This window comes from Sphaerodactylus townsendi, linkage group LG14, assembly GCF_021028975.2.
Source record: "Sphaerodactylus townsendi isolate TG3544 linkage group LG14, MPM_Stown_v2.3, whole genome shotgun sequence".
NCBI lineage: Eukaryota > Metazoa > Chordata > Lepidosauria > Squamata > Sphaerodactylidae > Sphaerodactylus > Sphaerodactylus townsendi.
In genome coordinates this window covers 21,052,412-21,075,740 of record NC_059438.1, presented here as the reverse complement: position 1 = coordinate 21,075,740, position 23,329 = coordinate 21,052,412, and the positions used below count along the sequence as shown (strand labels likewise).

Here is a 23,329-nt window from a genome sequence, read left to right as displayed (position 1 = left end):
GCAACGCCAAAGACTAAATTGACTCAGATTTTCATTTTATTTCTAACACAGAACAAGTCTTTAGCTGTTTGGGAAACTGAGTTAATAAACTGTAACAACTCTTTATATTTCATTATCACAGATTAACTCTTCAACATAGTCCAAAATTTCACAGAGAGATATGAAAAGTAGCCCAGATGCCTATTACTTGTCTTTAAAAGTTTAATGCCACATCTTCTGCTTGCAAGTAATACTGCTAGTTGTGTTAAAAGCCCTGACACACACACACACTCATAATCTCAGATGAATTTTGAACACAATGAAATTCTCTTGGTTTACCACACCAACTTTAGCATGAATGCTGTGTTTGCTCCTAGAAAGGAACAAAACAGTCTGAATTACATTTGTGGAAATCCTAAGAGGGCCAGCAAAGGAAAGAATGTTCTAAATCTGTCTGCCTCAAAAGCGTCCAATTTGAGTGACTGGTTGTTGACTAGGGTTTCTTCATGTGGTCAAGTAGGGAGTCTAGAGGCAGTGTGGAGTGGGGGGTACCAGTCTGAACTAAAGTCAACCTCTCCTCTTTATGATATGAGATTGTAACGTGATGTTGCTTTTGGAAAATGGTTTGGTCTGAACAGGCTGCTTTCATGGTTACAAAAAACAGGCGTACATAAAGAACGGAGCATCTTATAGTAGACATTGATTCTGTGGTCTCATGTTCTGTAGGGGAGGGGGAGATAATCTGGGATTATTGCTACAGCCACAGGAAGAAAGCGCTTTTTTCAAGGCAGTGTCATTCTAGCTCAATCTTCCATAAAATTTACTTGAGGGAGGGAAGCAAAGAAGGGCATGGGTCAGAAGACAGATGATGACTGTTCTACCATGAGTGGCGTTCCTTTTGCCTCGCCTGGAGGAGCTCCTTGTCGCCTGAGGTCCAGGCTTGCAAGCTTCTGCATCACCGTTTCGGCAGGCAGGGAGAAAGCAGAATCCAGTTGCTCTTTGGAAGCCTGGAAGACGTGGGTGATGTATGACTCCAGGGTTTGGTCAGGCAAGCCAGGGTCAACGATACAGAAAGCGGCTCTCAGGTCATCTGGCCTCACTTCCCTGTGTAAAAAAAAAGACAGACCACTTAACGGTGGACACTGATGTGTGAGAAAGACTCTGCTCTGTGTTTCTTGGGTTTGCTATTCTTTCTAGATTGCTAATCCAAAACCTGTCTCATCCATACATCCAGTTGTGAGCAGATTGTCATGATATATAAAAAAAAAGGTTCACAAAAGGTTCATCTTCTAGTCAGCAGAAGTTTGCCCAACAAAGAGGCCGGAGACAGTCAGTCTAGGGACAAGAGGCTACAATTAACCTTTAATATGATTGGTGAGTTCAACTATGACTCTAGACCAACGAGAGGCTGTTGATGGGGTGGGGGGGAAGTATCCAGTTGGATGTATAAGAATGAAAAGCATTCTGAGTCTAAGTTCAGAGTGTTAAGTTCAGTATGTGATCAACTTTGTTCTTGCTGAAGAGTTCTGCATAGTCTGTATAGCATAGACTTGTGTAATCTTGCAACTGCTAAAGTAAAACCTTCCTATGGAAAGAACATCTTGCGTGGAGAGTATTCTTTTCCAAAGGTGCTAGAAGGTTGCAGTGAGTGCAAGAAGACTATAGACCTTCTCATCTTAGAGTGACTCCGCTTTAAACTCTGCTGATACAGATGAGATTAAGGAAAACAGTTTAGCGTTCCTTCCCTTCTTTCAAGCTCCTTTGATCTAATGATCTTGAGCAGAAAATAGGGAGCCTTTATTTCTTTTAAGAAAAAGATGATGGAAAGATACTTAGCTATTGCCAACATAATCCCTGAATCTCTACCAACATGTTATCTTTTATTATGGTACAAGGTAATCTAATTAAAATAGAGGCAGTCCATAAATATATATTATTAAATGAAATCACAATCAGAGTTATAGAGAGGGCATTCCAAAATCGAGTCCATCATTTTCAAATCACATTGGCAAAAACCTGAGAAAGGCAAGTTATGATATCTTCCTCATAAGACTGCCGAAAGGCCAGTATTCAGACATCTGAGCATAAATGCCCTACAATAATGCTGTACTGTTAGATTTCTGGTGTCAGTTAAAGGTATTAAGAGATGGAAGGATGTGAAAGAACTGGGTAGAGCATACTTTCCAAGCTTGTATAATTAGTTTTCACCAAGTCTTAATAAATCATCCTTTACTAGGCCAAGATTAAGATTTCTTATCTTGCATCCCACAAGAATAAAGCTGAACTTGTTTGAGTTCATAAAGCAGGCTGTCCTTTGCTGAAAAAAATAATCTTTAGCCTTAGGTACACCTTAGTTTCAAAAGAGCCTTGGCCAAATTCTAGCCTTAGAGTTATCCCAGTAACATATCTTGGGGTCCCTGTAATCATTCACAAAAATTGACACAAAGGATGGTCACGGGCTCAAAGAGTCCATATTGAGGCTCCATATAGACTATATGGAATAATTTTAATGTTGAACCCCTGCAATCTCAATGAAATTTATTTGCTTTCCTTAGAAAAGAAAAAAATGTTCCATTGCTGCCACGGAGGGTTCAATTTTGTTGTTTGGAATTTGAGACAGGATTGTCCGTCAAAAATCATGCCCAGGGAACTCATCCTAATGGAATACCATCAATTCTATGAGTGATTGGATGTTGGTTTTCTTGGTTTTAGAGAAGACCATAACCTTTGATTTTGAATAACTGATCTTCAGTTCCTCAGAAAACAGTCTTCTCAAGTTGACCTGAGTACAGAACATAAGAAGGGCATCATCCATGTAAAGCAATAGGGTTAGTCCCTTAAAGATAAATACCGATGGTGAAATTCAGCTGAGGAGAGCAGTTGCAAGATCATTCAAATCCCAATGGAAAAGGAAGGGTGCCAAGAGACAGCCTTGCTTCACTCCTTGATCAAGATTAAAGCGTTAGGTAAGTTCTCCCTTCAGCCACACAAGATTTATTAACCAAAGCAGTCTTTTGTCAATTGAGGAGTGTTCCAGTTCCCCCCACCCCCTGGGGCTACTCCTGGATATAGCATCAAAAGCTCTTTTAAAGTCTATAAATATGATATAATTTATTTCTAGATGAGAAAGTATCTTTTTTGGCTAAGTGGGCTAAAATTAAACAATGGTTTTGAGGAGCGTAAAGTAAATTTGTTCCCACCCTAATATATTCCTAGAGGTTATCCATTCCTCTATTTATATGAGAGAAGGCTGATGGAGTGTTTCCATTTCTTCAAAATGGCAACAGTGATGGAGTGTTTCCAAATTGAGGGGTCGTCTTTGAGAGATTAATCTCAGAAGATCAGAGCTAAGATTGTAGCCCATCACTCTTATTAAGCTTGAATACATTATTTGGCACTAAATCCAGGCCTGGAGCTTTTCTGAAGAATGGATGCTTAATCATAAAGATAACTTCCTGCTTGGTGATGTCAGGCCAGAAGGGGAGTTCAGCAAGGATCGATTTAGAAGAAAATATTTTCTTAAAGAATAGCACTCAGTTGAGTGCAGGAATACAGAATGGAGAAAAAAGTCTACTGTTCAGACTTCTGGAGGTCAAGGACTAGAAAAGGCTTTGTTATCAAATGTTGAACGGAAAAGGCCCCACGGCCTATACATTTCCTCTCTTGTGTTTAGTGTGTTTCTGTATTGACATTTGAGGTCCAGCAATTCTCTAACACTTCCAGAGAATTGCTTTTGTTAAGGATTTGCACTCACTGTCACACCAATTACTGAAACGATTAACTTCTTGAGTACCTTAGTATGACTGAATATACAGAGGCTTGAAAATAGTAAACAAGGAATATGAAAGAGTGATGATGTTCTTTAGGTTACTCAAGAGGAGTTCTCTTTCTCTTCTGAAACTCATACAGTTTAGTTACTGCCTTCTCAACAGCCGAAAACCATTTGATGCAGAATGTAGATGTCTGATTATCTATTAATTGAGACAAACACTTCTGTTGTAAGTGGCTATTTATAGAGCAATGGAGGCTAAGACAGATTGGGCGATAGTCCCATCCTATATATTTTTCCACCTTAACTTTCTCAACTAAATTGAGATGATCTGCTATGATCAAGCAATCAATCAAACTGGCTCCTTTAGCACTCTACAGCGAAGAATATGGAATATATTATTGTTTCAGCTAACTGGGGGGGTGTGGGGAGGCAGAAGAACTGATACTTTCATCCTGATACCTCTTCTAGGGATGTCTGATCTTTTCAGGGCTAAGATACCCACCTGCTTCCCAGTTCAGCCTGCATGGCATGTAGATATCCTTGCTTCTCATGTATATGCTGATCTTTCATCTTCAAAACCAGGGGTTCTGGAGTCCCCTCCTCATCCTGCAAGAGCATAGAATGTTGTGGTTTCTGGACCTATTTAGATATTACACACCATGTGTGGTGGTGGACAGCAAGCAAGGGACGGCCTTTGGTGGTGGTTGGTTTGTACTGGGCTAGTGACCACTGAGTAGAGGGATCCCTGACGCAAGGGGGACAGTTTAGAAAGTTGCACAAGACTAACTGATCAATTCTCAACAAGCCCGAGGCAGGTATTAAAGCCATCCAATATTGGCTGTTGGAACCCCCAGTCTGGCCCCCCTCATCCCAGCCACAGGATCTCTGTATTTGATGGATTCAATTTCAGCCTGCTCTGGCACGGCCATCCTACCATGGCTTGCAAACACTGGGTAAAAACATCCAAGGCAGCAGCTGGCTGGCTCCATCAGCAGCAAAAGCTGGGTGTCACTGGCATACTGATCGCAACCTAGCCCAAAACTCCAGATCAGCTGTGCCAGGGGCTGCCAACAGTGCCATGCGAATAAATTGCTAGCATTATTTCTACAAGGTTACCTGGAGCTGCTGTCCTCTCCAGAAGAAGCCCTGAAACAGAACCAACTGCGGCTCCTCCCATGCAACAAATGTAACCGCCGGAGGATGGATACCTACCTCCAAGAATAAGAGCTTGTAGAGGATGAACTCCTCAGGAGTTTCTGGCTTGTAGCCTGCCGCATCTACTAACTCCTGAATCTGTTCTTCAGTCTTATAGGGGAAAGCTGCCTTTACGGCAATTCTGTACCAGGCGAGAGAAGAGACTTGAGCATATGGATCTGTTTCACAAGCTGACTTGCACTGCACTATCACAAATCCTTTGTTAATGTTATTTGTCAAGTATTGTTTGTCATGTATGGAACACAGGTGGATGAAAGATGAGCACCTAATACATTACTCAAAAGTAAGGTTGTCGGCTCCCCCTTGGCCACTGGTAGGGGGATGGGGGTGTTGATAGACCCAGGTTGGAAAACTGGAGATTTAGGGGTGGAGCCTGGGACCTCCGTGTGGTACAAATGCCCTAGAGCTGTGGTGGCAAACCTATGGCACTCCAGATGTTCATGAACGACAATTCCCATCAGCCCCTGCCAGCAATTGGCCATGCTGGCAGGGGCTGATGGGAATTGTAGTCCATGAACATCTGGAGTGCCATAGGTTCGCCACCACTGCCCTAGAGTCCACCCTCCAAAACAGCCATTTTTGGGCAGGGGAATCTGAGCTCTGTAGTCTGGAGATGAGCTATAATTCTAGGGCAGGGGTAGGGAACCTTTAGCACTCAAAGAGCCATTTGGACCCGTTTTCCACAAGAAAAGAAAACACTTGGAACCACAAACAATTTTTGACATTTAAAATAAAGATAACACTATATATTTTGGGGGTTTTTTTTACCTCTTACTCCGCTCATTCTGAGAAGGGCATGGATGCGCCCACCCTGCTACCTGCAGGGCGGGCAAGGATGAAGCCGGCGGCTCGGCCTTGCCGGCCGCTGGGAAAGCGCCCGCCCCGCTCCAACGGGGTGGGCGAGAGGGGAAGCCGGCGGCGTGGCCCAGCCAACCACAGGCAGTTGGTGCGCCTGCCCTGCTGCCTGCAGGGCGGGCAAGGATGGGGCTGGCGGCTTGGCTCGTGGAGCCACAGTGCAAGGGCAGAAGAGCCGCATGTGGCTCTCAAGCCGCAGGTTCCCTACCCCTGTTCTAGGGGATCTCCAGGTATCACCTGGAAGTTGGTATCCCTAGTCAAAGTGAAAAGGTCTTGGCTGACTAGATGTCCATCTAGTTCAGCATCTGGCTATGCAGCTTCATGAAGCTCACAAGCAGGGCATGAGAATACTACCCCTTTCCTCTTGCTGTTACACTCCAATCAGAGGGAAAGGCAGGAAGTGTAATAAATGCTGACTTTTGTTCCTTAAGAACCTACCAAGTGTGAATGAAAACAGTATCAAAATTAAAATCATGTCCCTGCTGAAGTCTGCAAACGGTCATCTCTTTTAGCCGGCGTTCCCTTTGGTTCAATCTTGAGACTGTAGCATTGAAACAATCAAATATCAAACTTACATCAGCTGTTACTCCCTGCAGCCTCTGACCTTTAAAGAACTACCAGTGGTGAGTTGTATCTTCCCCACATTTGCATCCCACCTTGGGTGACATATGCTTTGTTGAAATCAATGGGTTTCTCGTGCAGCCCTGGCCCCTTGGCTTTCACAGGTACCCATCAATTATTCCTCCCCACCCTAAACTCTTACATGAACTGTTCGCTGGTCAACTTGCCCGTACTTCCCACATCCACGTTAGTCAGTTCCTTTAACAGAGTGTTGAGCTGCTGGAGGTGGCTGTGGTATGTCACTTCGTCAAGCTGTGATCAAAAAACCAGCAGAATTCAGTTAAAGTGTTTTGCTGTGGTCTGAGCATGGAATCAGAGGGGCCCACCAGGAGTGAGATTTCTGAAACTCACTAGTTTAGCCCTTCCAGACCCTGGCTTGCAGGACATTCACTTGAATGGCAATATTGTATTATTATTTGGGGTGGGGTGGGTGGGGGAGAACATCCTTTCATTTAGATTTGTCCTGCAGCTGGCAAGGACTGGCAGCACCTAGACTCAAGGAGCAGATTAATACCTTGGGGTGGTAAAAATTGATAAGAGGACCAATTATGGCTGCATGTATCCCTTCGAATCCTTGTGCAAAAATCCCAAATATCTGTGCTGTGTGCACTTGGAAATGGTAAATCCTGGTGTTTTGATAGGGAAAGATTTATCTACACTCTTCATCTTCACCTTAACAACTCCACCTAGTACTTAGGGTCTCCAAGTTGAGTGATTTTTCCTTCTCTTCACTGACACCTTGTAGACACGAATTGGTTAAAGACTTATATGCCACTTTTCTCCCCCATGGGAACCCCAAGTAGCTTATAATATTTTTCTCCTTCCATTTTATTGTCACAACAGCAACTCTGTGGGGTAGGTTAGCCTGTGTGTGTGTGTTTTTTTTTGTACACCTAAACAAGTAGGAGTGTGATGAGCTATGTTAAACTACTCACGTTTCCAGTCAGTATGTTAAAAAATACAGACATTGCTTCGTTGGACCGATAGAGCTTCATGATTTCAAAGGTACTGTACGTCCAGTCAAAAGCAATTGTATCTCCGAACTTTCTCTGGAAGTAGTTGAGGAAGAACTCTGGCAGGCTGGATCGCTTTCCTTTCTGCAAAAGAGGCAACAGTTACCAAAAAAGGACGTGGCAGTTGGCATCACTTCGGAGCTGCCATTTTTAGTCGAAAACTGGGCTCCCTTCCTCCCACAGTAATCTCAGAAGGCAGGCACAGGGAGAATGATTGCTCTTGGAAAAGACAGGGATCAACTGATTTGTAATAAGCTCTTCTGGTGTATTGTTGAAGGCTTCCACGGCCAGTTGAATCCACAACCACCAGAACCAGCTATTCTGATGTTCAGTGAGCAGCCTTGGATTTCCAGCTTTCAGAGATTGCCCCTACATTTCAAGATTTACACTTAACAAGTTGCACAGCGGAATGAGAGAGGGGGGTGAATTAAGGGGTATGGGGTATTTTCTGCTTGGCTTGAGGACATCTCCCATTATTTCATCGCCTGTCACATCCCACCAGGTACCATATCCTGCACCCTCTAGTAAATTCTCCATTTAGCCCTCCTCCTCTACAGGTGCAGCACTTTAACTTCCAGCCACCACTTCTTTTGTCATGTAGTCAAGAGATATATGTGATTTTTTTTCTTTATTTCTCCCAGTGAATAAAGGACTAGCCTGGTTTATGGCTATATGTGTTGAAAATACCCTTGACATTGGGTCTGAATATCCCCACTTTGGAGCAGTGGCTCAGTGGTAGAGCACCTGCTTTGCACATAAAAGGTTCAATCCCTGGCATTTCCAGTTAAAAGGACCAGGCAGCAGGTGATGAGATCCTTGAGTGGCCAGTGCTGACCTTGATGGATCAGTAGTGTGACTCAGCAGAAGGCAGCTTTGTGTGCATTTGTCCTTTTGCTATTCCCACCCTGAGACACGTGACCGTAACAGTCAAGGATGAAGAACAGATCTACCTGTTGGTCGACGAAAATCTTTTCTCTCCAGATCTCCCTTAGGATGGACACAACTTCCTTCTTGGTCAACTTCTTGTTTCGCACCAGACCATCGTATCTCAGGAAGATAGGGATTTTGTCACCTTTCCCCTAGGGACAGAAAGTGTTTCAAACCCAGGATGAAAAATCAAACCAACCTAAAACAAAGAACAGTTCAGAGCTGTTTACCCTGTTCTTTCTGATCCAAGCTTTTGGATTCACAAGGCAATAACAATACTTTAAAATCACAAAACAGACAAGATACGGAGCAGAACGATGACCGATAAGCGGCAAAGAGCAAGAATCCTTGCTGTTTCCATTTCCCTTGCTGTTTCAGTGACAGAAGCAACATGGGTGAATTTCAGCCTTGCACAGTCCACATCCTGTTCTGTGTTTTTTACTAGAATCTTCATAGTGCCCAGATGAGTTTTGATTTAAACAGCAGGATATTCATTAATGTCTTATGGGGTGTGTGTGTGTGTGTGTGTGTCAACAAGAAGCTCAGCCATACCAGCCCTGTGAAGGTGTCTTTCTCTCTGAGCAACATCGCCCCAAGATCTTCCAGAAGCACGTCCACCAGCTGGTCACTAGTCTTGCCTGCAGACAGAGTGGTCCAGCGCTCGGGCCCACCAGCAATAACCTCTGCAACAACAGCAGGGAAATGACAGCTATCAGGCAAGGTGGAGCCATCATTGCAACTAGCTGGGGATCAGAGGACCACTGCTGTGGCCAACAGTAAAGTGGTCGGGCAACATGCCGATCAGAAAAGCCCACAATCAAGCTGGCCATCTCTCTCAACTTCGGAGACTCCCCGCTGTTGCAAAAAGAAATAACTAGATTATAAGGGGAGGGGAGAATAAACCAATCTTATATTAATGAACAGGTAGATCCTAAAACCAAAAAAGAGAGATTGGACGCTGGGACTCCATTGATTTCAACAGGACTTCTGGGAATGGAGATTCGGTTCAGTGGGCAGGGTTGCCAGCTCTGGGCTGGGAAATATTTGGAGATTTAGGGGTGGAGCCCAAAGAGGGGCGGATTTTGGGGAGGGCAGAGGAGGGGAGGGACTCCAGTGGAGTATAATGCTAGCGAGAAGCCTGTCTGGGATCTAATGTAAGGTCTCAAATCCCACTAATAATCAAGTGAATAAAACCGATATAGCATCTACAGATGTACTTTCACTGGTGTATTTAGAGTACAGAAGTTGAGTTTGTTCCTACATTCTGAACACAAGAATCCTAGAATATGGGCCACTGCAACGTCCCTCCTTGGAAGGGATGGAGAGACAGACCACCAAACTCAATAAATACCTGCACATTTATCCCACTCAGGACGTGGTGTGCAATTGCGCTGGACGTTGATGAGTTCGTTATAGAACTGGTCGCGCTCCTCTGCAACCTGCCTGTGGACCTCCAGCACTGTGTTGTATTCTTCTTGGAGATCCTTAAAGTCCTCCTGAAGAGCCATCATCTGAAAGGCAATATCAATACCTAGCAGGGCGGCGGGTGGCCAGATGCCTTTACTACACGAACACAGAGTCCAGAATCCCAGTAAGCATTAGGCATGAGCACCACTTGAATACCTTTTCGGCCAACTCATTGTATTTTTTCTCCTGAGATTCAAAGTCTCTTCTGGGCACCACATCCCCAAAATTGGCTTTCATGGTGTTCAGCTCTACTTGGGCTTTCGTAAGGTCCTGCCGCGCTGTCTTCAAAGCAAGCGTTAACATCACTGAATCTTCTCCCTTCTCGTCTTGAAAAGGAAATGCGTCCAGAGGTTTGTATCCTGCCTTTCTGGGGTATGCCACTGAGGCAGCTTATCAAAATGTTAAATAAATAACTGTGTAGTAAAATATCTAAAAATGTACAATTGAGAAGCAACAGCAGTCAAAAGATGCCTCAAAATAACTGAAATTATCATGAGGCCTCCATCCTGCTTTATGATGAAGCTCTTTTTCGTTGGACAATCCCATTGACTACCTTGGATTTTGCTCAGCTTTGTTTCCTCCTTCAGTCGGTACATTTCACTGAGATCCAGCAGCAGTAGCTTGCGGGCATCACGCTCATTCAGATAACGGAGGTTCTCTTCAGCTACTGCCTTCTGTAGTTTACTCACCTGTGCAACACAAGAGAGAAGAGGCCCTGGCCCATTACTCATGGAGCACTTACCTCTGGCCTTTTTTCTGCACGGTTGGGCTTAAGTGTGGTCTCCTCATGTTTCTCTGTTTACACACAAGGACAGCCCAGTTCTCTTCTGCTGTTAGTCTCAACAGGCCCCTGTTTTCTGATTCTCTGCCTTAAAGGCACACATCTCAGAATACTCATTAGTGCTAGTACTATGGAGTTGATATTCTCATACCTCTCCCCTCCACACACACACACTCTCTCTCCTAGCCTCTCTCTTGCTGCTGCTGGAGATCCAGGATCTGCAGGAAAGAGGCTTGTTTGTTGTCTGAAAAAAAGCCTGGATCTCCAGGCTTCCAGGCTCCAGGATCTGCAGGAAAGAGGCTTGTTTGTTGTCTGAAAAAAATGTTTGAGCCCTCCTGATCATCGCAGAACAGATGAACGTGAACTACAGCCCGAAACAGACCCTGCTTATGCTGTTCCTTACAAAAGCCAACTCAGTTATATCAATACACTGATATATCAAAATGAGCATTAGAGAAGCAGGAAGGAGTCAGCAACAGTTGGACAATGGGGAAGGCATGGACAGCAGTGTGAGGAGTGAGAAAGTGTCAGGAGGATTGTATCTAGGTGATTGAGATGCATTCCTAACAATGTAATTTGTATAAGATATATGTTACCACTGCCATTCTGGGGCATTATTTCCTTGATCTTTGCTTTATGGCTTCACACACTGAGTGGATAACTAGGTTCTCCCCTGACACGTTGGTCTCGTGAGAACTGGGATTGTTTCTGTTATCTCATGGGGGCAGGGTGCCAGGTGGCTCACTATCTCTATCTGTCACCGACCTTGGGGCGCCTCAGCTCCAAACTAACTATTTCTCACATTTCTTGGGAAAATTGGAGGGGGGACTAACATCAGAATAAAGGGGATAGCAAAAGCCAGGTTCACTAGAACTGGCTTTGTCAAGCTGGGTGCTTCGATGCCTAACAATAAAAGCTGCTGATCAACAATACAGAGTCTGTTCATTGCTTCAAGATTCGAGACCCAACAGAAAGGTAGAGCTAGATAGACTGGCCCATGGGCAGAGGGCAAAGCTGTGCTTACTGGGAAATCTCCCCATTCTGGTGGTGAAGCAAAATCAAATGCATGCTACAAGTGGTCTCTCTTGCCACAGCAAGACTAGAAAGTGAAAGTGGGGCTTGAGGAAATACAGCTAAACATTAAATCTTGCTGTGACAGACATTGTGTATAATGCCTTGCGCGTAATCGGATTCGGGCAGAAACGAACCTACTTTACAAGCTTGGAAGCAGAAACAAATGCAGCAGCAGCACCATTTGATGGGTCAAAGTAATTCAGTACCAAACAGGGAGGTGAGAATTTCTGAACATAGTAATATCTGATCTTGTGCTTCCTGATAAGAAAGTTAACAAATCCCCTCTGTTTCAAAGAATGGAAGGAATCGGGGGTTTCGGGGGGGGGGGGGGATGGCGCCTGGGGCAAAATGGCACTTGCCCCCGCCCCACCAGATGGCTGCTTGTACATCACCTATGGGAGAAACAGTGCTCAATTTGCTCAGCCAGCCCAACAGTACCAATCTTCTGATGGGAAGCTTTTGCCTGGCTGATACTTCCTCTCTCCACAACTCCAGTACAACCAAGCAGAGGACACCACTTTGATGCCTAGAGAGGAACATAACAGGGCTCTAAATGAAAGGCTGGTCCTAGCTTGACAAGGCTGAGCTTCAGGATACAAGTCAAACTACTGGTCCGTCAAGGTCAGGGCTGTTGCCTCTGACTGGCAGCAGCTCTCCTGGATCTCCAGGCAAAGGTCTTTCACACCATCCAGAGCCTGAGTCTTTTAACTGGAGATATTGGGGATTGAACTGGAGATATTGGGGACTGTCTGCATGCAAATCAAATGTTCTACCACTGAGACATTGCCCTTCCCAGAACTCTCTGGCGCTAATCGCTTTAAGATGTAGATGGGTGAAGACCCATCTCACCTGGATCTCCAGAGAAGATTTTTCCTCCTTTGTTTGGTCAATGAGCTGCAGCAGGTGGATCCTCTCCTTCTTCAACTGCACTATCTCGACTTTCTCTTGCCTCTGAAAGGCCAGGATCTTCTCAGTGCATTTGTCGGAGGCTGTGGCCAAGTAGGCGTTCACTGACTCCAAAGAGTAGATTTTATCTCGCAGATGTGCTGGAGGAGGTCAAATGCAAAAACGCCCAGAGATAATGTCTTCAAGGGGGGCATATCTGCAGAAAATGGCGCCCGGGGCAAACTCTCAAATTGTGTCCCCCCCCCACCAAAACATCTGACTCATCTTTTAGATAACAGTACCATAAAATCAACTCAAAAATACAAGAAGCTCAGGGTAGCATAATGTGAAGACCTCTCTTCATGTCTCCAGGGGCGGCCAGGAGATTTTGGCATCTGATGGATATTATATTGCTTTCTGTATTACATTGCTTATTCAACTGCTGTTTTGCTAATGCTAGAATGCATGGGTCTGGTGCAATGTTGTTCCCAGGCCTGACAACTGGCCATTATCAGGAGGCCTTGGGACAGGGCAAGCTTGAGAGAGCATGAAGAGAAAAGCTGCTGCTTAGCAACAGGGGGGAAAGTTGCTTTTTTCCACTAGGGTTGTGGGTGCGAAAGTCAGCCTTCACACAGATTCTATAGCCGTGGTGGTGAACCTTTGGCACTCCAGATGTTATGGACTACAATTCCCACCAGCCAATTGGCCATGCTGGCAGGGGCTGATGGGAATTGGAGTCCATAACATCTGGAGTGCCAAAGGTTCGCCACCACTGTTCTATAGTGTGATCTGCTTGATACTTCATATCAATGAATGGAATTTATTTACAATCGTGTCTGTTGATGGGGAGATCTGAGGAACATGACATACATCCAGTTTTCCCTGTCCAAAGCTGGCTTTAACAAACTGTCTCATTTGGACTAAGGGGTTTTGAAATGAAGCCAGGGTGGCTTCAGTATCAGACTGAGTATCAGTATCTGAGATCTGGCTGCAAATCCCCACTCAAGGTCAAAGCAAATCAGAAGTGTAAGACCTGTGATTAGAATCTGCCACAGTTTTAAAAGAATGGGGGAGGAGTGCTGGGTGAGAGGGAGTTTAGCTTGTTCAAAATTGATGTTACAGGTAGGGTGACAAAGAATGGACAAAGATACTGGTACTTTGCTGCAGTGTGGGGTAATGGACGACTACTTGGGTTCCATGTTCACCCCTTTGGAAAAAAATAATCTGCTTCACCTTCCTACTACCATAATTACACCACACACACATACATACTACCTGCTCTCACACATCATTTGATACTCTACTACTCTGTAACAATCTTTGGCAAACTGGATTGGCTAGCCACCAAGGTTTAAATACGAGTAGACAGCTTCAAGGTTCGTACCTATAGTAGTTTCGTATTCTTTCTTGATGGATGCCAACAAGGGTTTGTAGGTTTTGAATTCATCCATGAAGAACTCAAATACTTCTCTATAAGGCTAAAAAAGAGAGAGAGCAGCAAGTAGTACTTCCAGGCCTGTTTTTTATATTGCTGCTTTAACATCTGGGGTGATGAACTTCCTTTGGCTATCCCAAATGCATGTGACACCTCTTGCTACTGCTACTAGACTAGCAATATAGGAAAATGCTGAGTTGGTTCCGGCCAGCTTTTTTATTCAACCTCATCCAAATTTCCTTTTTACTGTGTCTCCCTTTTCTACTGTATTACACACTTGATCTGAGCTGCTACTGCATTACACGTGCCTTTTGTTCATGGTCCTCAACATGGACTTTTGTGTGGCCAAAAGAGGTCCTCCCTTTCCTTTTGGAACCCACTATTAAGCTCAACAGCCAGTGGTAGGATTCAAATAATTTAACAACTGGTTCCAAAAGGACTCAGTGATGGGATTACAACCATTCTCTGAACTAGACAAAAAAATTAGCTACCGGTTCTACCGAATAGGTGCGAATAGACTGAATCCCACCACTGTCAACAGCAGACTTTACAGAGGAGAAAAGGGATATGCCATATCCTGCTTTGCTAATCTACTCTGGCGTTGGATCTTATTTTGTTAATTGCTGGAGTGTTCGTGGTGCTATTAACTTGATATTTTATTGTTTTTATTGCAAGTCACTCAAGAGGGCTAGCCACCAAGGTTTAAACAAGAGTGGACATATTTCTTTGACTTCAGGAGCTGGCCCAAAAACCAGACAATGGCACTGCACTCTGTATCTGAAGGTTATGAGAACACATGAAGAGCCCTGTGGGATCAAGCCAGTGGTCCTGCGAATCTAGAATCCTGCCTCACACAACACCAAAAAAGTTGCCTTGGAGGTGTAACCAATAGGGTACAGAGGCAAGGCCTCCCTGATGCTGCTTCTCATCACTGGTTTTTAGAGGCTCACTACCTCTGAACCCTTAGTCCTCAGGATCCCCATACTTAGCCTTTAGACCTGGAGTCTAAGTTCCTGAATTCTCCCTTTTGTAAGATCCAGAGACTGCAGCTCTGTCCGCAGGTGGGCTTCCAGCATTTCAAGGTAGCGTGGCTTTGAAGTGGGAAAATTTGGTTGCCTTTTGATGCTCCTGTAGAAAGATGGAAAATTAAAATTTCCAGAAAACACACTTTCACGTTTAAGCGTTCTTTCTTCCTGGTTTATTCTTTGGCCAGTTCTGAACTTTGCATGTTGTTTTAATGGTTTGAGAAGCTGTTTTCCATCTGCTGCATTGGAAATGACATAGTCTGCTGTTGTTTAATAGTTTAACTTTTCATGATGCCATTTGTTTTTACTGGCATGTGTTTTTAACAAACTTCTTGTGCTCCACCTTGGGAGCTTTTAAATGAAAATATGGGGTGTAAATACTTTAAATAATTAAATATTATTATTTATTGTTGCATAAGATTTATTTGCCAAAATACCCATAGTTCCAAATGTAACTTCAATATATCCTTTAGGATTGCCAGACTCCAGAATAGGCCCACAATTCTTCTGGATGGCAGTTGATTCGCAGACAACAGAGACCAGATCCCCTGGAGGAAATGACAGCTTCAGCGTATGGACTCTATGACATCATATCCTGCTCAGCTTCCTTCCCAGGACCATCCCCAAATCCTCAGGAATTTCCCAAGGTGGAGTTGGCATCCCTAATACATTTAGAGGGGTTATTTTGAATGAGGCGATCATAAACATATTTAGTGGATGCATGGCACTTTTTTGGCAGTGAATACTCAGGCTAATAAGCTGTTACATAGTATGCTTTCTTTAGATTCAGAAGTCATTTTTTATGGCTCTTTGATCAAATTAAGAAAATTATGAGGAAATAGCCTTTTACTGATGGAAACCAGCAAAACCAATATTTGCCAAACACTGGAAACAACTTCAGTCATGTCCTGTACAGGATAGGAATCGTACAACAAACTTGACACAAATGATCAGATTTTGGGAGGATGCAAAAGCCAAGTGCATCCAACCCTGTGCAATCTGTGGTAAATGGAGTTGCCACTTTCAGGTTGGGAAAAACTTGGGGGATTTGTGGGGGGCTGAGGAGGACAGAGTTGTAGGAGGAGAGACTTCAATGTTATAGAGTGAACCTTCAAAAGTGGTCATTTTCTCTAGTCTAGGTGAAATGATCTCTGTTAGCTGGAGATCAGTTGTACAGTTAACCCTTCCACATCGTAATTTTCCCCCAATGTGGTTTCAATATATCATGAGTTGCCACAAGAAATTAAATGGGATTTTTTTTTTGTAGTTTTGTGGAGGCCACAGATGTCACACAAAGGCCAGCAGAAGACATAGACTTATTCTCTGGTACGAAGGTAGGGCCAAAATTTTTTACATGGATTTTCCCATGGTGGGGCACTGTGCCCTAAACCCTTGTGATGTGGAAGGTTTTTAAGTTTCCATCTTGTCCATTTTAAGTTGCTATTGTGCAATTGCACTTAGGTATTAGTGCAGGGGTGTCCAACTCTGGTGTTTCAGATGTTCACGGACTACGATTCCCATCAGTCCCTGCTGGCATTGGCCATGCCAGCAGGGGCTGATGGGAATTGTAGTCCATGGACATCTGAAGTGCCAGAGTTGGACACCCCTGTATTAGTGTTTTTATAACGATTGGGATTTTACTGTTGTTTTAATTGGGTTTTTATGCTGTTGCACTGCCGCCCTGAGCTGCTCGGGGATGGGCGGGGTAAAAATGCAATAAATAAACAAATAAATAACTGTAGTAGCAAGAAATCTCCAACCACAACCTGGAGGCTGCAATCCTTGTTGTACATCTTTTTTTGGTATTGGTTAGTCACTGAGCAAAGCCCAGACTGAAAACTAGGGCAGCCAAATCAAAATTTCCCTCTAAATGTGTGAAGGCTTCATTTTTACACAACGGTCATTGATATATGTACCTTCTCCAATCCGGCTGAGTGCACGGCTGTCCTTTGATCAGGACAGTGCTGCTTGGTGTGTATGCAGGCCAGGAGGACAGATGACTGCTAGAGCTCTCCTGAGAGTATCAAAAGGAAAATGAAGGACAACACATTCTGACAGGATTTTAAAGAAAGCAGTCTGCATTTGTATTGTCAAAGGCTTTCACGGCCAGAATCACTGGAGTGTTGTGGGGTTTCCGGGCTGTATGGCCATGTTCCAGTAGCAATTTTGCACCCCCCACGAGACCAGATTAGTTACCCCATGTTCCTGGGCAAATACGCCACTGTTGCCCTGCACACAGTGACTCAGTTGCTTGAGTTTTTGGAACTATCACTACTATGGTGGGCAGTCCTTGCCCTGTTTTTCAACTGTATTGGTCTGGATTCTGAGGATTATAGATGAAGGATTCTGCCTCCACTCACTAGGTCAACTCACCAGGTACCCAAATTCCAAAGACTTGATATAAGCAGCACAATTTCTACACATCTTAGTGAAAAGGATTTTTTACCCTCTCCTGCTCCAAAAGCTATAAGCAGAAGCGAATCCCTAGTAATCCCAGAGGAAGATTCATAAACCCCTAGCAACTAAGGATGCTGTTTTGTCCCCTTAGGCTTCACAGAACCTCATAGCATATAAATGAGTTGCAATTTATGTGGCTGCCTGAATATGTGACCTGCCAGGATGGACAAGTTGCTCTGATCAGATCCCACTGCCTCCGGCAAGGGGGTGGTCCTCTGTCTGCAAACATCCCACTTACCAAAGTTCTGGGCTTCTGAAATGTCTTCGAATCAGTAGCACTTCCTTCAAAATGTAAAGTCTCCGCAGATCCCTGGAACAAGACCCTGGCCAAGAGCAAAGAGGAGAAAGTGACTCTCCATTGGGAAAGAGTTTCTTTGTCCAAACCATTCATGCAACTCCATTCATCATGCTCCCCACTCCCTGCATTTCTTTCTGTTGTTTCAAAGGAACAGTATAGGGAACCGAACTTGCAAAGTGTGTGCTATACCATTGAACACCAAGGGACCAGATACTGGCAAGAGGCTCCTTTTGCAAAAGTGCTGCCAAGTTGCAGCCAACTTACAGTGTGACCTGGTGGGATTTTCAAGGCAAGAGTCTAACACAAGTGGTTTGCCTTTACCCTCCTCTGCATAGCGACCTTGGAATTCCTTGGTGGTCTGCCATCCAACTACTAACCCTGCTTGGCTTCTAAAGTCTGATCATGTCAGGTTTGCCTGGACCAGCCAGATCAGGACAGAGGTTCCTTAGTTGTTCCAAATTCCTAAGCTTGAAAACACACCGTACACCATGTCAGCAAAGATATCCTTAATACCCTACTGTTAAAATCAGATATGTTATGATAAGAAAGGGTCATCTATGGACATCTTACGGCAGGGGACTCCCAACAGACAGGTCCCTGGCTTGCCAGTTGTTGTTGCTCATGAATCCCCCAGAAGAGCTAGGCAAAAGACCTGAAAAAGATTTTATTTCATAGTATTTTCTCCTGTGCTGCTTAGCTGATTTCTTTATTTCTGGTGCTCCAACTTGCCTGTGTTCTCTTTCTAAGACAAACCAAAACTTCGTAACCTGCAGATATGTGATTTTGGGGAAGATAAACTACTATATTGGCCATTACTCAGAAATAGCTCTCATTAAAGAAAAAGTTCATTGTGGATTTATTTGGTCATTGACATGTGTGTCTATATTATGGTGTACACAGTATGGGATTAACTGGTTGCCATGGGGTCAAGCAGGGATTTCTTTGGGATTGGCTCTACTTGTGAGAGTCTTTTTTGCCTGTTTTGTGCTGTACCAAGTAGCTGAAGCTTATTTAAATAAAATTGGTCAAGTGACCTGATAAGGTCCTACCCGGGGAAGCAGGTATGAAGCTGGCAGTCACACTGGGCTGACCAAGTTAGGAACCAGGGTAGGACTGACCCCAAGTTTGAGTAGGCTACTCAGTTTCAATTCACACACCCATTGGGATCGTCCATTTAAAAATAAATGCATCATTATTTTACATTTATTTATTTACACCCTGCTTTTTCCCCAATGGGTACCCAAAGCAGCTTTCAACATAATTCTCCCCTCTTCTCCCTTACCCTCACAACTACAACCCTGTGAATCAGGTTACGCTGAATAAGAGGGACTGGCCAAAGTCACCCAGCCAGCTTCTATGGCACAGTGGGGAGCTGAATTGTGCACCTCCATGTCAACCCTGCTGAGCAAGGATTTGAACCAAGGTGTTGCTAGTTCTAGGTCAGTCTTCTCACCAGTACACCACACTGCCTCTCCACATAGGCAGTAAGTAAATAAATAAATTAAGTTGCAGTGGTTGAGTAATGGCCAGGATACCTATCTTGTTTCTTGTAATTCCAACATTTTATTTTTTATTGCTTTCCCAGCGTTTCAATTCAAATACCTTTTTTCAAACTCCTGACTGGATGGCCTGTAATAAGAAGGGGAAAAATTATTCGTTGACCAAAAGACATTGCTGAAACTTGCCTATCTACCAGTTCAAATAGGGAGGATGAGTTTGAAAACAATAGTAGCCAATAACAGGAAAGTTATTGTGGTGTGCATATAATGTTCATGAAAGGAGTCAATCACCCACACTGTTAACTGTGTTCTACTTATCCAAAAAGAGTCTTCCCTGAAATTGTTACTTCCAAATGTAAAAACGTGTACACAACTGAAAAACATTGCTGGGTAAATCAAAAGAGTTGAAAAGCTTAACTTTGATTTGAACAAACAAACTGTGAGTCACAAAAGCTCATACCCTGCCAGAACTTTTGTTAGCCTCTAAGATGCTACTGGATTCTTATCCTTTTCTACTACTAATTTTCTTTATGTTGATTCCTTCTTTGGGGATCCTTTTGTACTTTTTTGTCAATAAATAACATAAGCTCTACAAACTTGCTTTTTAAAACAAATTTAGCAGAGGCAGTTAAGATCACAACAAGAAAAGAACTTACAATAATATTGTAATCTACTGTTAAAACAAGGGTCGAAAGACTTCAGTGACTGAATTTCTGTTCAGGTATTTACAGTTTACTTTATTTCTTGCGGCCTTTGATCTTTGAACTTCCACACAGTTTACTCAGAAGTAAATCCCACCCAGATCTATGAGACCTACTTCCAAATAAGGTGTATTAGATCACAGCCTTTGTCTTCAATTTAAAGCCAAATTCTACACAGATTTGCTTGGAAGAATGTCCCAGCAGGAGTTCCAGAATTGCTCTCTGCTGGAGCCTGAGTTCTAGGACTCAGGAAAACTGAAGAAATAAGAATAAAACACATCAAAGCACGTGTAAAATGAAGACAAGCAAGCCAGGAGTCCTTTAAAAACTAACCAATTTATTCTTGCCAGTTTGGGCCCTTTGGACAAATGTGAAAAAACCCACAGTAACTTATGTTGCCATAAATTGGGAAGCAACTACATTCAGATGTATACTGAATCTGGAGGTTCAATTGAGCCATCTGGGCTGAGAAAACTATCGCCATCCATAAATCAATTGAATCCCTTTTGAAATCCATGCAAGCTACAACAAGAGCCTTTTCCTAAGAAGCCACAAAGCCAAGACTGAAGCAACCCTATGCTTGTGTGTAAGTGCCACACACACTTAAAACCGAACACACTTAAAACCGTAGAAATGGTGGTAGATTTCAGGAGAAACCCTCCCATCCTACCTCCTCTCACAATACTAGACAACACAGTATCAACAGTAGAGACCTTTAAATGTCTAGGCTCCATCATATCTCATGACCTAAAATGGACACCTAATATCAAAAATGTCATTAAAAAAGCACAACAAAGAATGTTCTTTCTGCGCCAACTCAGGAAGCTCAAACTGCCCAAGGAGCTGCTGATACAGTTCTACAGAGGAATCATTGAGTCTGTCATCTGCACCTCTATAACTGTGTGGTTTGGTTCTGCAACCCAACAAGATCGACACAGACTTCAGAGAATAATCAGAACTGCAGAAAAAAAACAATTGCTGCTAACCTGCCTTCCATTGAGGACCTGTATACTGCACGGGTCAAAAAAAAGGGCTGTGAAAATATTTACTGACCCCTCGCATCCTGGACATAAACTGTTTCAACTCTTACCCTCTAAACGTCGCTACAGAGCACTGCACACCAAGACAACTAGACATAAGAACAGTTTTTTCCCGAATGCCATCACTCTGTTAAACAAATAATTCCCTCGATAATGTCAAACTATTTATTATATATTTATTATATAATTACTGCACTACTTTTTTCATCATTCCTATTACCCATCTCCTCCCAATTATGACTGTATGACTATAGCCTGTGCTGACATTTCATTTTATTTTATGATTTTACATTTTATGTTTTTATTACTATTGATTGTTTCCTGATTGCTTACTAGACCTATATGACAATCATTAAGTGCTGTACCTTATGATTCTTGACAAATGTATTTTCTTTTATGTACACTGAGAGCATATGCACCGGAGACAAATTCCTTGTGTGTCCAATCACACTTGGCCAATAAAGATTCTATTCTATTCTATTCTATTCTATTCCATCAAGTCACTTCTGACTTATGGTGATCCTATGAATGAATGACATTCAAAACGTCCTATCATTAACAGCCTTGATCAGGTCTTGCAAATTTAGGCTGCGGCAATCGATCTCATGTTGGTTGCCAGGTCTGTGTAAGAAGTTGGTTGCCATGTCTGTGTAAGCCCTCAGTTGGCAAGACCTGAGCAAGGCTGTTAATGATAGGACATTTTGCCTGTCATTCATTCATAGGATCACCATAAGTCAGAAGTGACTTGATGGCACTTCTTACACAGAGTCTTTTCCTAGCATTACTGTCTTTTCCAGTGACTCTTGTCTTCCCGTACGTAATGTCTCTAAAAGTACGATTGCCTCAGTTTAGTCATTTGAGCTCCTAGGGAGAGTTAGTTTGGGACTTGATTTAATCTAGAACCCACTTATTCGTTTCTTGGATGTCTACTGTATTCCTAAAACATTCCAACTCTCTATTGCAAATGAATCATCTTGTAAGTCTCACTGGGCGCACTCAGTCTTCTTGGGCTAGGATCGGGCCGCAGTTTCAGGCAGGCATATTCGGAAGGGGCTTCTCCGCTTCTCCCTCGAGCTCACCACCCTCCCTCGCCCCCTCGTTCGTTCCTCACCAGCAAGGCAGGGAAGGCCTGTCCATGGCCGCTTGCAGGCAAGGAGGCCTCGGAGGTGTTGACATCCGGTCGCCATGGCAACGACCGCGGCCTGCCGTCTAGACCGAAGCCTCAGCGGCCTCTAGAGGCAGCCGAAGAGTTTGCCAGGCGACGGGTCCTTTGCATGCTGGTTTTCTCGGAGCCGGCGGCGAAGGATTGGCATAATGGGGATGCCCCAGGCCTCAGAAGAAGGGGGCTGGTGTTGGGCCCGTGTAAGACACGCTTGGGAGCAGCTGGAAAATTGCTTCGGATCAGGATATTCAGGAGGCGCTCGACCCCGTTGCATGGATCTACGTGCATTGGCTTGTCCACACAGGAAAAAATAAATAAACGCAAATGATTGCGATGGCTTTGTAATATAAACACATAGCCATCATTTGGGGCTGGATTTTCCTGTGTGGACAAGCCAATCCAGTTTGCAAATGATTGTTACAGAGTGCAGTATCAAATGTGTGAGAGCAGGTTGTGTGTACGTGTGTGTGGTGTAATTATGGTAGTAGGAAGGTGAAGCAGATTGTTTTTTTTCCCAGAGGGGTGAACATGGAACCCAAGTCCCCCAATACCCCACACTGCAGCAAAGTACCAGTATCTTTGTCCATTTTACTAGACATTCAGTTTACAAACAGACGTTGGGAAGTAAATCTAGGGTTGCCGATCTCCAGGTGACTCAACCGTAAAGCTAATGGGGTGGGTACGCCTAAAAGGCAAAACGCTTGGAAATCTCTTGTAATTACAGCTGATCTCCAGATAACAGCGATCAGTTCCCTGGGAACATATGGCTGCTTTGGAGGATGGACTCTATGGTATTCTAAAACAATGGGTCCCAACCCTCCACAAACTTCCCTCCCTAGATTTCACCCCCAGTTCTCCAGGAATTTCACAACCCTCAGCTGGCAATCTGAAGTAAGAGTTCTGTCACTACCCTAAGGTCACCTGGCAGGCTTCATGTGTAGGAGTGAGGGAAAAATTCAGTTCACCAAATTAGAGTCTGCCACTGATGTGGAAGAGTGGGGAATCAAACCCAGTTCTCCAGGTTAGAGGCCACTGTTAACCATTACACCATGCTGGCTCCAATACTATCCCTCCCCCAGGGTTAAATGGGACCTTGGGTTACCTCACTCACTATAAACACTGA

At 43.8% G+C, this 23,329-nt stretch overlaps 1 protein-coding gene across 3 annotated transcripts; it reads right to left on the bottom strand.

The window, feature by feature from the left end:
- Window positions 1-18: 18 nt before the first annotated feature.
- Window positions 19-22,210, bottom strand: TSNAXIP1 (translin associated factor X interacting protein 1). Of its 3 annotated transcripts, XM_048516180.1 has the most exons (17): window positions 22,156-22,210; window positions 19,407-19,433; window positions 17,745-17,829; window positions 16,966-17,063; window positions 15,023-15,152; window positions 13,974-14,067; window positions 12,554-12,750; window positions 10,403-10,538; window positions 10,006-10,175; window positions 9,734-9,893; window positions 8,935-9,065; window positions 8,406-8,534; window positions 7,378-7,539; window positions 6,585-6,694; window positions 4,964-5,087; window positions 4,254-4,357; window positions 19-1,083 (listed from the first exon to the last, which is right to left on the bottom strand). In XM_048516180.1, exons 1-17 carry the CDS (start codon window positions 22,179-22,181, stop codon window positions 834-836), a joined length of 2,133 nt encoding a protein of 710 aa, XP_048372137.1. In that variant the 5' UTR covers window positions 22,182-22,210; the 3' UTR covers window positions 19-833. The 3 variants fall into 3 exon arrangements, with proteins under 3 accessions (XP_048372137.1, XP_048372138.1, XP_048372139.1); XM_048516182.1 differs by lacking the exons at window positions 19-1,083; window positions 4,254-4,357; window positions 4,964-5,087 and adding an exon at window positions 6,184-6,362; XM_048516181.1 differs by lacking the exons at window positions 16,966-17,063; window positions 17,745-17,829; window positions 19,407-19,433; window positions 22,156-22,210 and adding an exon at window positions 15,487-15,573.
- Window positions 22,211-23,329: the final 1,119 nt, after the last annotated feature.

Bases quoted from the DNA above. Each gene is read 5' to 3' on its own strand.
- TSNAXIP1 (XM_048516180.1), bottom strand. From the start codon at position 22,181: ATGGACAGGCCTTCCCTGCCTTGCTG. The intron at 19,434-22,155 runs GTGAGGAACGAA...TTCTTATTACAG, and splicing joins AGGCCTTCCCTGCCTTGCTG to GCCATCCAGTCAGGAGTTTG. The intron at 4,358-4,963 runs GTAGGTATCCAT...ATGCTCTTGCAG, and splicing joins ACAAGCTCTTATTCTTGGAG to GATGAGGAGGGGACTCCAGA.